Source organism: Phasianus colchicus, unplaced genomic scaffold (assembly GCF_987193195.1).
Source record: "Phasianus colchicus unplaced genomic scaffold, bPhaCol1.hap1.1 HAP1_SCAFFOLD_49, whole genome shotgun sequence".
NCBI classification, from domain to species: Eukaryota; Metazoa; Chordata; class Aves; order Galliformes; family Phasianidae; genus Phasianus; species Phasianus colchicus.
In genome coordinates this window covers 253,640-270,211 of record NW_028325227.1, presented here as the reverse complement: position 1 = coordinate 270,211, position 16,572 = coordinate 253,640, and the positions used below count along the sequence as shown (strand labels likewise).

Sequence of the window (16,572 nt, the reverse complement as noted above, 5' to 3'; positions counted from 1 at the left end):
ATATTTATACTTTTGCTATCGCCCTTCCTCCCAGAGAGGTTTTATCCTCTTGGCTTGTTTAATAGTGGCGCATGTGTCACAGTCATTAATAGCCCGTGCAATAGCATCCATTGTTAAGCCCACCCCTTGGTCTCTAGCCCACTTATGTGTTACATCTCTCCCTTGATGGCCCGAGGTCTCAAGGGCCCACCGAGCTAGAAATAATTCACCCTTGTTTTCTGCCAGTCCACGTCTATTTGAGCCACCTCAATTTTGGCAGCTTGGTCTACCTAATGGTTATTTTGCTGTTCTTCAGTAGCCCGACTCTTGGGCACATGAGCATCTACATGGTGCACCTTTACAACCATAGTCTTTATTTGGGCAGCAATATCTTTCCACATTTCAGCAGCCCAAATGGGTTTACCCCTCCACTGCCAGTTATTGTGCTCCCACTGCTGTAACCACCCCCATAGAGCATTTGCCACCATCCATGAGTCAGTGTAAAGATAAGGCATTGGCCACCTCTCCTGTTCAGCAACATCTATGGCCACCTGGACAGCCTTTACGTCTGCAAATTGGCTTGATACTCCTTTCCCTTCAGTGGCCTCTGCAACTCATCGTGTGGGGCTCCACACAGCATCTGTGATGCTTCCCCACAATATGACACGATCCATCAGTGAACAGGGCATATTTCTTTTCATTTTCTGGTATTTCATTGTATGGTGATGCCTCTTTAGCACACAATACTTCTTCTGCTCATGACGTTCCAAACATTTTTATGTTCAGACCAGTCCATGATCACCTCCAGGATTCCTGGATGGCTGTGGTTCCCCATCTGCGCTCATTGTGTAATCAGCGCAGTCAGCTTACTCCAAGTGGCATCAATATCATGATGGATGGAGGGAAGCTTTCCCTTGAACATCCAGTTCAACACTGGCAGTCAAGGTGCCAAAGGAGCTTGGAGGTTCAGTACTGATTACTTCAGAAGCAGCCTGAACTCCCTCATACGCAGCTAAGATCTCCTTCTCAGTTGGAGTGTAGCACTTTTCGGACCCCCTGTACACTCGACTCCAGAATCCCAGGAGTCAGCTTCGGGTCTCTCCTGAGGCTCTTCGCTGCAGACTCCAAGTGGGACCTATCTTCACAGAATCACAGAATCACAGAATTGCCAGGGTTGGAAGGGACCTCAAGGATCATGAATCTCCAACCCCCTTGCCACACGCAGGGCCACCAACCATTCCACCTAATGCTAGACCAGACTGCCCAGGGCCCCATCCAATCTGGCTTTGAACACCTCCAGGGACGGGGCATCCACAACCTCTCTGGGAAGCCTGTTCCAGTACCTCACCACTCTCTCCGTAAAGAATTTCCCCCTGACGTCCAACCTAAATCTCCCTTCCCTCAGCTTAAAACCATTTCCCCTTGTCCTGCTGTCACTCACCCTTTCAAAGAGTTGATTCCCCTCCTCTTTGTAGGCTCCCTTTAGGTACTGAAAGGCTGCAATGAGGTCACCCCGCAGCCTTCTTTTCTCCAGGCTGAACAAGCCCAGCTCTTTCAGCCTGTCCTCGTAGGGGAGGTGCTCCAGTCCCCTGATCATCTTCGTGGCCCTCCTCTGGACCCTCTCCAACAGCTCCCTGTCTTTCTTGTACTGGGGGCTCCAGACCTGGACGCAGTATTCCAGATGGGGCCTCACAAGAGCAGAGTAGAGGGGAACAATCACCTCTCTGTCCCTGCTGGCCACCCCTCTTCTGATGGAGCCCAAGATCCCATTTGCCTTCTGAGCCGCAAGGGCACACTGCTGGCTCATGTTAAGTTTTTCATCTATCAAGACCCCCAGGTCCTTCTCCACAGGGCTGCTCTCAAGGACCTCTCCTTCCAATCTGTAGGGATGCTTGGGATTCCTCCGGCCCAAGTGCAAAACTCTGCACTTTGCCGAGTTGAACCTCATCAGGTTCACCCGGGCCCACCTTTCTAGCCTCTCGAGGTCCCTCTGAATGGCATCCCGTCCTTCAACCGTGTCAACCACACCACTCAGCTTGGTGTCTTCAGCAAACTTGCTGAGGGTGCACTCGATTCCGTCATCGATGTCATTGATAAAGATGTTAAAGAGCACCGGTCCCAAGACAGACCCCTGGGGGACGCCGCTCGTTACCGGCCTCCACCTGGACATGGAGCCATTGATGACCACCCTCTGTCTGCGGCCTTTCAACCAGTTTCTTATCCATCGAGTGGTCCACCCATCAAATCCACATCCCTCCAGTTTGGAGAGAAGGATGTGGTGGGGGACCATGTCAAAGGCCTTGCTCAAGTCCAGGTAAATGACATTGGTCGCCTTTCCCTTGTCCACTGATGCCGTCACTCCATCATAAAAGGCCACCAGATTGGTCAAGCATGACCTTCCTCTGGTGAAGCCGTGCTGGCTGTCACGGATCACACGCCCTTTCCTCATGTGATCAAGCATGTCATCTAGGATGATCTGTTCCATGATCTTCCCAGGCACAGAGGTGAGACTCACCGGCCTGTAGTTCCCGGGGTCCTCCTTGCTCCCTTTCTTGTAAATGGGAGTGACGTGACCCTTCCTCCAGTCATCCGGGACCACACCAGACAGCCACGACTTCTCAAATATGATGGAGAGCGGCTCGGCAACCACCTCAGCCAGCTCCTTCAGAAACCTGGGATGCACGCCATCCGGCCCCATATACTTGTACACATTCAATCTCATGAGGCGGTCTCGGACCTGCTCTGCCCTCACAGCGGGGGGGGATTTACCACCCCAGTCCCCACCCAGAGGTGTAGGGATGCAGGGCTCAGGGACGGAAGGAGTACTGGAGTCCTGGCTGCAAGTGAAGACCGAGGCAAAGAACTCGTAGTAACCACCTACAGTTAAGTAAGCGATTTCAGTATTTATTTCTGATTGTGGCAATTACTTCAGTTCAGAAGTCATACTTAATTTACGGTGCCTGTTTTAATTTTAACAAAGTTTGCAGTTGTAGCTGACTTCCCAAGGCTGCAGCACATGGTGGTGGCACAGCCTTGGGCTTCTGCATTTGTGCTAATCCTCTGTCTTGCAGGTCAGCTGGTGCTAGAAGTGGACGGCATCCCAGTGTGAATGAAGGTTTGTGTAGGAGCAGCTGCTGATGGGAGGAAGGAAGTGCAGGCTAATGGACTCTGAAGCATCTCCCAGTACGGTACCAGGGGAGGCAGTAGTGATGTTGGGGGGCAGTTGCAGAAGAACACGAGGAGCTCCTCAGCAGGAAGCTACAAACCCTGCAGAAAGCTGCAGGAGACTCAGAGCACGTGTGGATACCCAGGAGGAAATGGAGGCCCAGTATTTGAGCAGCGCCTGGCCATAGAGTGCTTTCCAGTCCAAATGCTTAAAGCCACAGTCCAGTTAGAGAGGCTGACACACGTCCTGGGGCCTAAAGATGCTGCTAGAGAAGCCAGGACTGGCCCTGAGGCCTAAAAACAGAGCCAGAGAGACTGGCAGTGGCCACAGGACCTGAAGCCACAGCCAGAGTGGCCAGCACCAACTCTGGGGCATAAAGCCACAGCCCCAGCCAGAGAGGCTGGCACAAGTCCTGGGGTATAAAGCCACAGCCAGAGAGGTCTGCGCTGGCCCTGAAGTCTGAAGCCCCAGCCAGAGAGCCCAGCACCAGCCCTGGGCCATAATGCCACAGTTATAGCCACAGAGGCCAGCACCAGACCAGATGGGGCTTAAAGCCACATCTACAGCCGAACAGGCTGGCACCAGCTGTGGAGCCTAAAGCCAAATCCTGAAAGGTCGGCACCAGCCCCTGCGCCTGAAGCACAGCCAGAGAAGCCGGAACCAGGCCAAGGGCCTAAAGACAAAGCCACAGCTGGAGAGGCCTGCACTGGCCCCAGGTCCTAAAGCCACAACCACAGCCAGAGAGGCTGGCACCACTGCTGTGGCCTAAAGCCGAAGCTGGAGAAGCCGGCACTGTCCCCAGGACTTCAATCCACAGCCTGAAAGGCTGACACCGGCTCCAGGGCCTAAAGCCAGGCACAAGAGGCCAGCACCAGCTTCGGGTCTAAACCACAGCCACAAAGGCCTACGCCGGCCCCGGGGCCTGAAGGTGCAGCCACAGCCCGAGAGGCCGGAACCAGGCCAAGGGCCTAAAGCCACATCTGCAGCCCGAGAGGCCGGCACCAGCCCTGGGGCCCAAAGCCAGAGGCACAGGCCAGCTCCGGCCCCAGGGCACACAGATGTGCCTTCCTATTGGTTTCTACTGATTCCTATAGGACTCCATTGACCACTCTGAGGCCATACTGGTCCTTACTGGTTTTTACTTAGCCATACTGGACTTTTCTGGTCTATACTGGTGTGCACTCCTCCCAGTTCCTACTAGTTCCTCTGGGACTCTACTGACCACAACGAGGCCATATTGAGTTTTTATTGGGCTGCATAAGAGTCATGTTCACTTCTCTGTTGCTTTACTTCAATTAACCCCCATTCAGTTAACCCCATTCACCCCACTGGGTGACCCTGGTGTTGATTTCCTAAAATTTGGATCTAGGAGGTGACCACTCCCTTTGCTTATGATGAAAGCACAGAAGTGATGCAGGCACTCTCTGAGGTCACAATGGTTGCTGGGGTGGGAGCGTTTGTGCCACAGCTGGTGAGCAGAGCTGGTGCTCTCGTGAGCGTGCTGCACACGGAGACTGAGCTCTGTGCTTTTCTTGAGAGAGATCACCCTGTGAGAGCCCATTGGAAGCACCACTGCGGTGTGTGTGAGCTGGGCACAGCACAGACTGAGCAGGCTGACCAGGTGAGCTGGGTTTGGTGCTGGGTGGTTGCCAGTGGTGTCTCAGCAGAAAAGCTGGGCTGGGGAGGAGTTCTCAGCTCCAGCGCTGCCCTTCTGAATGGCTGTTTCCAGAGGAAACATGTTCTTCTTGAGATTCCATCCCATGTTTCGGTGAGGATGACGAAATGTCATTCCTCCCCTGGAAAATTGCTGCCAGGCCCCCACCTTCATGTCAGACCTAAAAAAGGAAGCAGAGTGCAGACTTCATAGAGTGCAACTTGTGTCTCACTGCTCCATGGATTGCTTGGTGTGCCATACCCAGCAGGTGTTTCAGCAAACCGCGCTGAAGTCACGGCAGAGAGCCGGGTGCTCAGCTGGGCACATGGACGGTCAGCACACCTGTGGGGGAAAAGGGGACCTGGGGGCACTTGCTGACAGAAGCCATGGCAGTCAGACACAAGCTGCAGCTAGTGATGGGCAATTCTTGCAGACAGCTGAGGTCCATGCATTGCCCTCCTCAAGAGACTACATTGCGTAGCAGAAGAAAGCTGGGAAAATGCTTCTTCCTCATGATTTTTCACTTGCTGATACTTTCTGTAAGGGTTCCTGTCCAAAAGGAGAACTCGGAGATCAAGGCAGTTGAAGAACGAGTGAAGCCAGCTCCTTCTAAGAGCGAAGGAGGTTCCTGTGGAGAGAACCCTCAGACCTTGCAAGTCTTCCTCTGACACTTCAGCCATCATGGCTCAGCAAGGAGATGACCGTGGTTCTAATTCCTGCTCTGTGAGAGGAAAGGTATGGCTGGGTTTCCTTTGCTTGATGTTTCTTTCTTTTTCCCATGTTTAAGGGAAGGGGTGGAGCAGGAGGAGCCCTACTGGTCCTTTGTCACCTCAAAAACCACTTGGATTTTGCGCTCCCTGCTGACAGTCTGGGCTAATGACGTGGACATGGCTTAGGCTGTATTTTCCCTTAGTGATAATTAATCTCTCAGCACTCTGATAATCTATCTCTGGCACAATCTGGAACCTCTCTGCAAACCTTGGCTGCCCGTTCCCACTGACGTTTCTTCCTTTCTCTCCCCAGAAGCAGCGCAGCGCGCTTCCCCGTGTTTGGGAGCAGCAGCCAGCAGGCTGCCGGAGATCCAACCGCATCTTGCAGCGCGCAGAGGGACGCGATGGGAACAGAGCGTCCTTACTGCCACGCAAAAGTGAGTTTCTTGAGGCCTCTGTTATGAAGGATGGAGGAATGAATTTTGAGTATTACTTCTGAGTGGGTGCAGTGCTGCAGGGGATGTCAAATAAGCCACTGTGGAAGTGTTGGAGAGACCGACAGCGGCAGTTGGTGGCAGCAGTGAGGCAGAAGTCTGCATATAAATGCTTAGAGTCGAGTGAATTCCTTTTAGAGCCACAAAATGTGTCTCAACTTTTGCACCTGATAGTGTTTTGTTTGGTGATGCACCTCTGCTCTGTCAAATGTAGAGCTGTCAGGGAGGCTGGGGTTCTTCTGCTGTCATCTGAGCAAGAATGAGACTTTTGGTTTTTTGTTGTTTTGGGGATGGATTTGGTCTGACAGGACAATACTTCTACAGGCTACTGGTTTCTGTTAAATCAGCAAATTGTATTTTGTTGTAGGGACGGAGCCTGCGCGTCTGTGGAATGGTGCTGGGCAAGGGGGGAAGCGGAAAGCCTCCGCAGGTAAGCAGCTCTTGTGAGCTGTGGTGTGCGTACCTGCCTCTAAATAGGGCTGCATGCAGGGCTGTGTGTGATGGAGAGGAAAGGACACTGCAGATCTGTGTTGACTGCAGAAATGGCACAGTGTTGAATCAGCAGAAAGGCAAATGGAAGAAACTATGCTTGAAGACCAGAAATTTGTGTCTGACTGTGCTAAAGTCTTCCTCCAAAGAGATGTTCTTCATGTCTTTCTTGTTTCCTTTCTGTCAGAAGCTGATGCCAGTGGCCTTCCTCTGAAGCGCAGCCTTGCAGAAAGGCAGGGGGAAGCTACAGACCATGACATGGCACCCAAGAGAGGTACAGACGCACAACAGGCATCTGGGTTTGGTGCACTGTCTTTCTAACTAGGCTTTCTGTCTGTTCTTCCTGGGACTGTTCTCACTGCGTGTTGCTTGGGGTCTTAATCCCCGGGACTTATAGTTACCTTTCCTGTGCTGATTTGAAATACAAACCCACAGTTCATCCACGATCCTAAGATCCGTGACTGTGAACACTGCAGATGAGATGTGCTAGCATTGTGACCCATTTTGCAGACCGAAAGTAGTATTGGACTCTTGTTATATCTTCTTGCTTCTTCTTTCTTGCCAGAGATAGGTGCTGAGCCCAATGGAAAGATCTACACGAAAGCGGTGCAGGAAGTCCTTTCTGAGAGAGCTCATCTCCAGGCTGGAGGGCTTCCTACAACAGCAGGTCCCAGCTCAGGGAGAAGACCTTCCCCTGCAGCGTGCCCCCGCTCTGTCTCCAAGTCCCTGGCTGGATGTAAACGCAAGGGCTTGGAAGAAGAGCAGCAAACAGCAGCGCAGTTGCCTGCTACCAAAAGAGCGAGGGGTCAGAGCGGAGACAGCGTGCCGGCTCCAGCAGCACAGCCTGGGCCTGCTGCAGCACGGAGCTCCAAGCTAAGAGGTAAGAAGGTGCTGTGGTACCCACCCTGTAGGGTAGGTGCTGCCCTTATCAAGCACACTGAAGTTGCATAGGGTTTGCTTTGCTTTTTCCTTCTCTGCAGAGGGGAAAAGAGTTGAAGCCTACAAAGTCCAAAGGCAGTGAGGTGCCACAGTATGTAACCCCGACTCCATTAACTCCATGGTAGTCTTCTGCACCTTTCCACTGGAAATGTCATTCACTGAGAGGCTTCCAATTTCCTTTGTCTTTTTTCTGCCATCTGTTTTTATGGTACCCATGTTTCTGCAGTTTTGCTGCTGACAGAACGAATTCAGTTTTATTCTTGCTTTATAGCAAGAAGACAACGAAAAGAGAGAAGAGTGGAATTGAAGAAGGCTTCTCTGAGAGCTGCCGCTGCACGTGCAGAGGTGAGTCCTTGGTGAGCACAGACACGGCTCTTGTTGTTCTCAGTGCCTCTGCCTGTCAGACATGAAAGATATTGCAGAATCCCAAGGCAAGCAATGTAATAGAAAAACACCCAGCTGTATGTTTAAGGAAATCACACTGTCAGTGACAGCTGCCTAGGGGAGCTTGGATGCCTTCCTCTGGCTTGAGAAGGACACTGTTGGTAACGGCTGGAGGGTTTTTCTGTGATAAAGAGCCTTGCCATGTCGGGCACTGCGACCTTTGGGACCTCGTTCCCCCAGCAGAGCATGAATCTTACCATAGACAGCGTGTTATGGGAAGGAATGTCAGTGACCTGAATGGCAGGAACGTGCTGGGCTGCATGGGGCCGTTCTGGAAGGTTTACTGATCAGACTTTCTTAATGAGATCGCCCTAGATTGTTTCTGTCCTATCTCTATACTTGCCTTATTTCTTTCCAGTCATCCGCAATGAACACCCTTGTGGAGATGATGCAGAAGCTGCAGCTGAAGGACTGAGAGGAAGAGCATCAGAAGGCAGCGGCTGCAGCACGCAGAGTTACAGGGCAGCGTTCTGAGTGCCACCCAACTTGGCACTCCATGTTTGGTTGTAGTCAATAAAAAATAGTCACAATTAGAGATTGACAAAGAGCGCACGGCCTGATTTGTCCAGTGGCATTCCATGAGCTGCTGCACTACTGCTGGTCCAGAGTAGAAACTATGCAGCTTCGGACCACCAAGCTGCCATCCTGGCATTGTTCTTCTTGGAGGCAGTGGAACTTGGAGGTTCTCCTGCTGTTGCTGACACCTGACGTTGCCTAGGGAGGACTTGGCCACTGCACTCTGCTCCACCCCCTGTGCCACACACACACGAGTGCAGCCCACCACCCTTCCACCTGCCATGCAAACGCACCATCCCATCTTGCACACTTCAGCCACATGGCTTTCCTCCTCCTCCCCCCACCAGATCCCATTCCTGCTTCCCCTTCCCCACCCCGCCCCCCCATTGCTTTGGCCCCAGTAGCGTGCCACCCCCCGCAGCCCTCCAGTTTGCATGAGGCTTTGCTTCCTTCGTGCACAACCCCTCCATTGCTGTGCCCCTTGTTGCAGCCTTCTTTTGCAGCACCATTTAGCGATTTCACAGAATCACAGAATCACAGAATTGCCAGGGTTGGAAGGGACCTCAAGGATCATGAATCTCCAACCCCCTTGCCACACGCAGGGCCACCAACCATTCCACCTAATGCTAGACCAGACTGCCCAGGGCCCCATCCAATCTGGCTTTGAACACCTCCAGGGACGGGGCATCCACAACCTCTCTGGGAAGCCTGTTCCAGTACCTCACCACTCTCTCCGTAAAGAATTTCCCCCTGACGTCCAACCTAAATCTCCCTTCCCTCAGCTTAAAACCATTTCCCCTTGTCCTGCTGTCACTCACCCTTTCAAAGAGTTGATTCCCCTCCTCTTTGTAGGCTCCCTTTAGGTACTGAAAGGCTGCAATGAGGTCACCCCGCAGCCTTCTTTTCTCCAGGCTGAACAAGCCCAGCTCTTTCAGCCTGTCCTCGTAGGGGAGGTGCTCCAGTCCCCTGATCATCTTCGTGGCCCTCCTCTGGACCCTCTCCAACAGCTCCCTGTCTTTCTTGTACTGGGGGCTCCAGACCTGGACGCAGTATTCCAGATGGGGCCTCACAAGAGCAGAGTAGAGGGGAACAATCACCTCTCTGTCCCTGCTGGCCACCCCTCTTCTGATGGAGCCCAAGATCCCATTTGCCTTCCGAGCTGCAAGGGCACACTGCTGGCTCATGTTAAGTTTTTCATCTATCAAGACCCCCAGGTCCTTCTCCACAGGGCTGCTCTCAAGGACCTCTCCTTCCAATCTGTAGGGATGCTTGGGATTCCTCCGGCCCAAGTGCAAAACTCTGCACTTTGCCGAGTTGAACCTCATCAGGTTCACCCGGGCCCACCTTTCTAGCCTCTCGAGGTCCCTCTGAATGGCATCCCGTCCTTCAACCGTGTCAACCACACCACTCAGCTTGGTGTCTTCAGCAAACTTGCTGAGGGTGCACTCGATTCCGTCATCGATGTCATTGATAAAGATGTTAAAGAGCACCGGTCCCAAGACAGACCCCTGGGGGACGCCGCTCGTTACCGGCCTCCACCTGGACATGGAGCCATTGATGACCACCCTCTGTCTGCGGCCTTTCAACCAGTTTCTTATCCATCGAGTGGTCCACCCATCAAATCCACATCCCTCCAGTTTGGAGAGAAGGATGTGGTGGGGGACCATGTCAAAGGCCTTGCTCAAGTCCAGGTAAATGACATTGGTCGCCTTTCCCTTGTCCACTGATGCCGTCACTCCATCATAAAAGGCCACCAGATTGGTCAAGCATGACCTTCCTCTGGTGAAGCCGTGCTGGCTGTCTCGGATCACACGCCCTTTCCTCATGTGATCAAGCATGTCATCTAGGATGATCTGTTCCATGATCTTCCCAGGCACAGAGGTGAGACTCACCGGCCTGTAGTTCCCGGGGTCCTCCTTGCTCCCTTTCTTGTAAATGGGAGTGACGTGACCCTTCCTCCAGTCATCTGGGACCACACCAGACAGCCACGACTTCTCAAATATGATGGAGAGCGGCTCGGCAACCACCTCAGCCAGCTCCTTCAGAAACCTGGGATGCACGCCATCCGGCCCCATATACTTGTACACATTCAATCTCATGAGGCGGTCTCGGACCTGCTCTGCCCTCACAGCGGGGGGGGATTTACCACCCCAGTCCCCACCCAGAGGTGTAGGGATGCAGGGCTCAGGGACGGAAGGAGTACTGGAGTCCTGGCTGCAAGTGAAGACCGAGGCAAAGAACTCGTAGTAACCACCTACAGTTAAGTAAGCGATTTCAGTATTTATTTCTGATTGTGGCAATTACTTCAGTTCAGAAGTCATACTTAATTTACGGTGCCTGTTTTAATTTTAACAAAGTTTGCAGTTGTAGCTGACTTCCCAAGGCTGCAGCACATGGTGGTGGCACAGCCTTGGGCTTCTGCATTTGTGCTAATCCTCTGTCTTGCAGGTCAGCTGGTGCTAGAAGTGGACGGCATCCCAGTGTGAATGAAGGTTTGTGTAGGAGCAGCTGCTGATGGGAGGAAGGAAGTGCAGGCTAATGGACTCTGAAGCATCTCCCAGTACGGTACCAGGGGAGGCAGTAGTGATGTTGGGGGGCAGTTGCAGAAGAACACGAGGAGCTCCTCAGCAGGAAGCTACAAACCCTGCAGAAAGCTGCAGGAGACTCAGAGCACGTGTGGATACCCAGGAGGAAATGGAGGCCCAGTATTTGAGCAGCGCCTGGCCATAGAGTGCTTTCCAGTCCAAATGCTTAAAGCCACAGTCCAGTTAGAGAGGCTGACACACGTCCTGGGGCCTAAAGATGCTGCTAGAGAAGCCAGGACTGGCCCTGAGGCCTAAAAACAGAGCCAGAGAGACTGGCAGTGGCCACAGGACCTGAAGCCACAGCCAGAGTGGCCAGCACCAACTCTGGGGCATAAAGCCACAGCCCCAGCCAGAGAGGCTGGCACAAGTCCTGGGGTATAAAGCCACAGCCAGAGAGGTCTGCGCTGGCCCTGAAGTCTGAAGCTCCAGCCAGAGAGCCCAGCACCAGCCCTGGGCCATAATGCCACAGTTATAGCCACAGAGGCCAGCACCAGACCAGATGGGGCTTAAAGCCACATCTACAGCCGAACAGGCTGGCACCAGCTGTGGAGCCTAAAGCCAAATCCTGAAAGGTCGGCACCAGCCCCTGCGCCTGAAGCACAGCCAGAGAAGCCGGAACCAGGCCAAGGGCCTAAAGACAAAGCCACAGCTGGAGAGGCCTGCACTGGCCCCAGGTCCTAAAGCCACAACCACAGCCAGAGAGGCTGGCACCACTGCTGTGGCCTAAAGCCGAAGCTGGAGAAGCCGGCACTGTCCCCAGGACTTCAATCCACAGCCTGAAAGGCTGACACCGGCTCCAGGGCCTAAAGCCAGGCACAAGAGGCCAGCACCAGCTTCGGGTCTAAACCACAGCCACAAAGGCCTACGCCGGCCCCGGGGCCTGAAGGTGCAGCCACAGCCCGAGAGGCCGGAACCAGGCCAAGGGCCTAAAGCCACATCTGCAGCCCGAGAGGCCGGCACCAGCCCTGGGGCCCAAAGCCAGAGGCACAGGCCAGCTCCGGCCCCAGGGCACACAGATGTGCCTTCCTATTGGTTTCTACTGATTCCTATAGGACTCCATTGACCACTCTGAGGCCATACTGGTCCTTACTGGTTTTTACTTAGCCATACTGGACTTTTCTGGTCTATACTGGTGTGCACTCCTCCCAGTTCCTACTAGTTCCTCTGGGACTCTACTGACCACAACGAGGCCATATTGAGTTTTTATTGGGCTGCATAAGAGTCATGTTCACTTCTCTGTTGCTTTACTTCAATTAACCCCCATTCAGTTAACCCCATTCACCCCACTGGGTGACCCTGGTGTTGATTTCCTAAAATTTGGATCTAGGAGGTGACCACTCCCTTTGCTTATGATGAAAGCACAGAAGTGATGCAGGCACTCTCTGAGGTCACAATGGTTGCTGGGGTGGGAGCGTTTGTGCCACAGCTGGTGAGCAGAGCTGGTGCTCTCGTGAGCGTGCTGCACACGGAGACTGAGCTCTGTGCTTTTCTTGAGAGAGATCACCCTGTGAGAGCCCATTGGAAGCACCACTGCGGTGTGTGTGAGCTGGGCACAGCACAGACTGAGCAGGCTGACCAGGTGAGCTGGGTTTGGTGCTGGGTGGTTGCCAGTGGTGTCTCAGCAGAAAAGCTGGGCTGGGGAGGAGTTCTCAGCTCCAGCGCTGCCCTTCTGAATGGCTGTTTCCAGAGGAAACATGTTCTTCTTGAGATTCCATCCCATGTTTCGGTGAGGATGACGAAATGTCATTCCTCCCCTGGAAAATTGCTGCCAGGCCCCCACCTTCATGTCAGACCTAAAAAAGGAAGCAGAGTGCAGACTTCATAGAGTGCAACTTGTGTCTCACTGCTCCATGGATTGCTTGGTGTGCCATACCCAGCAGGTGTTTCAGCAAACCGCGCTGAAGTCACGGCAGAGAGCCGGGTGCTCAGCTGGGCACATGGACGGTCAGCACACCTGTGGGGGAAAAGGGGACCTGGGGGCACTTGCTGACAGAAGCCATGGCAGTCAGACACAAGCTGCAGCTAGTGATGGGCAATTCTTGCAGACAGCTGAGGTCCATGCATTGCCCTCCTCAAGAGACTACATTGCGTAGCAGAAGAAAGCTGGGAAAATGCTTCTTCCTCATGATTTTTCACTTGCTGATACTTTCTGTAAGGGTTCCTGTCCAAAAGGAGAACTCGGAGATCAAGGCAGTTGAAGAACGAGTGAAGCCAGCTCCTTCTAAGAGCGAAGGAGGTTCCTGTGGAGAGAACCCTCAGACCTTGCAAGTCTTCCTCTGACACTTCAGCCATCATGGCTCAGCAAGGAGATGACCGTGGTTCTAATTCCTGCTCTGTGAGAGGAAAGGTATGGCTGGGTTTCCTTTGCTTGATGTTTCTTTCTTTTTCCCATGTTTAAGGGAAGGGGTGGAGCAGGAGGAGCCCTACTGGTCCTTTGTCACCTCAAAAACCACTTGGATTTTGCGCTCCCTGCTGACAGTCTGGGCTAATGACGTGGACATGGCTTAGGCTGTATTTTCCCTTAGTGATAATTAATCTCTCAGCACTCTGATAATCTATCTCTGGCACAATCTGGAACCTCTCTGCAAACCTTGGCTGCCCGTTCCCACTGACGTTTCTTCCTTTCTCTCCCCAGAAGCAGCGCAGCGCGCTTCCCCGTGTTTGGGAGCAGCAGCCAGCAGGCTGCCGGAGATCCAACCGCATCTTGCAGCGCGCAGAGGGACGCGATGGGAACAGAGCGTCCTTACTGCCACGCAAAAGTGAGTTTCTTGAGGCCTCTGTTATGAAGGATGGAGGAATGAATTTTGAGTATTACTTCTGAGTGGGTGCAGTGCTGCAGGGGATGTCAAATAAGCCACTGTGGAAGTGTTGGAGAGACCGACAGCGGCAGTTGGTGGCAGCAGTGAGGCAGAAGTCTGCATATAAATGCTTAGAGTCGAGTGAATTCCTTTTAGAGCCACAAAATGTGTCTCAACTTTTGCACCTGATAGTGTTTTGTTTGGTGATGCACCTCTGCTCTGTCAAATGTAGAGCTGTCAGGGAGGCTGGGGTTCTTCTGCTGTCATCTGAGCAAGAATGAGACTTTTGGTTTTTTGTTGTTTTGGGGATGGATTTGGTCTGACAGGACAATACTTCTACAGGCTACTGGTTTCTGTTAAATCAGCAAATTGTATTTTGTTGTAGGGACGGAGCCTGCGCGTCTGTGGAATGGTGCTGGGCAAGGGGGGAAGCGGAAAGCCTCCGCAGGTAAGCAGCTCTTGTGAGCTGTGGTGTGCGTACCTGCCTCTAAATAGGGCTGCATGCAGGGCTGTGTGTGATGGAGAGGAAAGGACACTGCAGATCTGTGTTGACTGCAGAAATGGCACAGTGTTGAATCAGCAGAAAGGCAAATGGAAGAAACTATGCTTGAAGACCAGAAATTTGTGTCTGACTGTGCTAAAGTCTTCCTCCAAAGAGATGTTCTTCATGTCTTTCTTGTTTCCTTTCTGTCAGAAGCTGATGCCAGTGGCCTTCCTCTGAAGCGCAGCCTTGCAGAAAGGCAGGGGGAAGCTACAGACCATGACATGGCACCCAAGAGAGGTACAGACGCACAACAGGCATCTGGGTTTGGTGCACTGTCTTTCTAACTAGGCTTTCTGTCTGTTCTTCCTGGGACTGTTCTCACTGCGTGTTGCTTGGGGTCTTAATCCCCGGGACTTATAGTTACCTTTCCTGTGCTGATTTGAAATACAAACCCACAGTTCATCCACGATCCTAAGATCCGTGACTGTGAACACTGCAGATGAGATGTGCTAGCATTGTGACCCATTTTGCAGACCGAAAGTAGTATTGGACTCTTGTTATATCTTCTTGCTTCTTCTTTCTTGCCAGAGATAGGTGCTGAGCCCAATGGAAAGATCTACACGAAAGCGGTGCAGGAAGTCCTTTCTGAGAGAGCTCATCTCCAGGCTGGAGGGCTTCCTACAACAGCAGGTCCCAGCTCAGGGAGAAGACCTTCCCCTGCAGCGTGCCCCCGCTCTGTCTCCAAGTCCCTGGCTGGATGTAAACGCAAGGGCTTGGAAGAAGAGCAGCAAACAGCAGCGCAGTTGCCTGCTACCAAAAGAGCGAGGGGTCAGAGCGGAGACAGCGTGCCGGCTCCAGCAGCACAGCCTGGGCCTGCTGCAGCACGGAGCTCCAAGCTAAGAGGTAAGAAGGTGCTGTGGTACCCACCCTGTAGGGTAGGTGCTGCCCTTATCAAGCACACTGAAGTTGCATAGGGTTTGCTTTGCTTTTTCCTTCTCTGCAGAGGGGAAAAGAGTTGAAGCCTACAAAGTCCAAAGGCAGTGAGGTGCCACAGTATGTAACCCCGACTCCATTAACTCCATGGTAGTCTTCTGCACCTTTCCACTGGAAATGTCATTCACTGAGAGGCTTCCAATTTCCTTTGTCTTTTTTCTGCCATCTGTTTTTATGGTACCCATGTTTCTGCAGTTTTGCTGCTGACAGAACGAATTCAGTTTTATTCTTGCTTTATAGCAAGAAGACAACGAAAAGAGAGAAGAGTGGAATTGAAGAAGGCTTCTCTGAGAGCTGCCGCTGCACGTGCAGAGGTGAGTCCTTGGTGAGCACAGACACGGCTCTTGTTGTTCTCAGTGCCTCTGCCTGTCAGACATGAAAGATATTGCAGAATCCCAAGGCAAGCAATGTAATAGAAAAACACCCAGCTGTATGTTTAAGGAAATCACACTGTCAGTGACAGCTGCCTAGGGGAGCTTGGATGCCTTCCTCTGGCTTGAGAAGGACACTGTTGGTAACGGCTGGAGGGTTTTTCTGTGATAAAGAGCCTTGCCATGTCGGGCACTGCGACCTTTGGGACCTCGTTCCCCCAGCAGAGCATGAATCTTACCATAGACAGCGTGTTATGGGAAGGAATGTCAGTGACCTGAATGGCAGGAACGTGCTGGGCTGCATGGGGCCGTTCTGGAAGGTTTACTGATCAGACTTTCTTAATGAGATCGCCCTAGATTGTTTCTGTCCTATCTCTATACTTGCCTTATTTCTTTCCAGTCATCCGCAATGAACACCCTTGTGGAGATGATGCAGAAGCTGCAGCTGAAGGACTGAGAGGAAGAGCATCAGAAGGCAGCGGCTGCAGCACGCAGAGTTACAGGGCAGCGTTCTGAGTGCCACCCAACTTGGCACTCCATGTTTGGTTGTAGTCAATAAAAAATAGTCACAATTAGAGATTGACAAAGAGCGCACGGCCTGATTTGTCCAGTGGCATTCCATGAGCTGCTGCACTACTGCTGGTCCAGAGTAGAAACTATGCAGCTTCGGACCACCAAGCTGCCATCCTGGCATTGTTCTTCTTGGAGGCAGTGGAACTTGGAGGTTCTCCTGCTGTTGCTGACACCTGACGTTGCCTAGGGAGGACTTGGCCACTGCACTCTGCTCCACCCCCTGTGCCACACACACACGAGTGCAGCCCACCACCCTTCCACCTGCCATGCAAACGCACCATCCCATCTTGCACACTTCAGCCACATGGCTTTCCTCCTCCTCCCCCCACCAGATCCCATTCCTGCTTCCCCTTCCCCACCCCGCCCCCCCATTGCTT

At 52.7% G+C, this 16,572-nt stretch overlaps 2 protein-coding genes across 6 annotated transcripts; both read left to right on the top strand.

The window, feature by feature from the left end:
• Positions 1 to 3,099: 3,099 nt before the first annotated feature.
• LOC149911951 (zinc finger CCCH domain-containing protein 11A-like) lies at positions 3,100 to 9,172 on the top strand. 3 transcript variants are annotated; one of them, XR_016462637.1, is made up of 9 exons: positions 3,100 to 4,766; positions 5,344 to 5,534; positions 5,823 to 5,946; positions 6,371 to 6,433; positions 6,680 to 6,766; positions 7,058 to 7,372; positions 7,473 to 7,522; positions 7,703 to 7,776; positions 8,234 to 8,273. XR_016462637.1 is itself a non-coding variant. In XM_090132977.1 (8 exons), exons 2-8 carry the CDS (start codon positions 5,481 to 5,483, stop codon positions 8,288 to 8,290), a joined length of 774 nt encoding a protein of 257 aa, XP_089989103.1. In that variant the 5' UTR covers positions 3,100 to 4,517; positions 5,372 to 5,480; the 3' UTR covers positions 8,291 to 9,172. The 3 variants fall into 3 exon arrangements, 2 of the variants coding, with proteins under 2 accessions (XP_089989103.1, XP_089989102.1); XM_090132977.1 differs by lacking the exon at positions 7,473 to 7,522 and having other exon boundaries at positions 3,100 to 4,517; positions 5,372 to 5,534; positions 8,234 to 9,172; XM_090132976.1 differs by lacking the exon at positions 7,473 to 7,522 and having other exon boundaries at positions 8,234 to 9,172.
• A 1,716-nt stretch (positions 9,173 to 10,888) lies between these two features.
• On the top strand, positions 10,889 to 16,206 carry LOC149911950 (zinc finger CCCH domain-containing protein 11A-like). Of its 3 annotated transcripts, XR_016462638.1 has the most exons (9): positions 10,889 to 12,555; positions 13,133 to 13,323; positions 13,612 to 13,735; positions 14,160 to 14,222; positions 14,469 to 14,555; positions 14,847 to 15,161; positions 15,262 to 15,311; positions 15,492 to 15,565; positions 16,023 to 16,062. XR_016462638.1 is itself a non-coding variant. In XM_090132979.1 (8 exons), the coding sequence occupies exons 2-8, from the start codon at positions 13,270 to 13,272 to the stop codon at positions 16,077 to 16,079; spliced, it is 774 nt and encodes a 257-aa protein (XP_089989105.1). In that variant the 5' UTR covers positions 10,889 to 12,306; positions 13,161 to 13,269; the 3' UTR covers positions 16,080 to 16,206. The 3 variants fall into 3 exon arrangements, 2 of the variants coding, with proteins under 2 accessions (XP_089989105.1, XP_089989104.1); XM_090132979.1 differs by lacking the exon at positions 15,262 to 15,311 and having other exon boundaries at positions 10,889 to 12,306; positions 13,161 to 13,323; positions 16,023 to 16,206; XM_090132978.1 differs by lacking the exon at positions 15,262 to 15,311 and having other exon boundaries at positions 16,023 to 16,206.
• Positions 16,207 to 16,572: the final 366 nt, after the last annotated feature.

Excerpts from the sequence above, each read along its gene's own strand:
- LOC149911950 (XM_090132979.1), top strand. The coding sequence starts at position 13,270 with ATGGCTCAGCAAGGAGATGACCGTGGTTCTAATTCCTGCTCTGTGAGA. Across the intron at positions 13,324-13,611 it reads CCTGCTCTGTGAGAGGAAAG|AAGCAGCGCAGCGCGCTTCC; the intron begins GTATGGCTGGGT and ends TTCTCTCCCCAG. Across the intron at positions 15,566-16,022 it reads CTGCCGCTGCACGTGCAGAG|TCATCCGCAATGAACACCCT; the intron begins GTGAGTCCTTGG and ends ATTTCTTTCCAG.
- LOC149911951 (XM_090132977.1), top strand. The coding sequence starts at position 5,481 with ATGGCTCAGCAAGGAGATGACCGTGGTTCTAATTCCTGCTCTGTGAGA. Across the intron at positions 5,535-5,822 it reads CCTGCTCTGTGAGAGGAAAG|AAGCAGCGCAGCGCGCTTCC; the intron begins GTATGGCTGGGT and ends TTCTCTCCCCAG. Across the intron at positions 7,373-7,702 it reads ACGGAGCTCCAAGCTAAGAG|CAAGAAGACAACGAAAAGAG; the intron begins GTAAGAAGGTGC and ends CTTGCTTTATAG.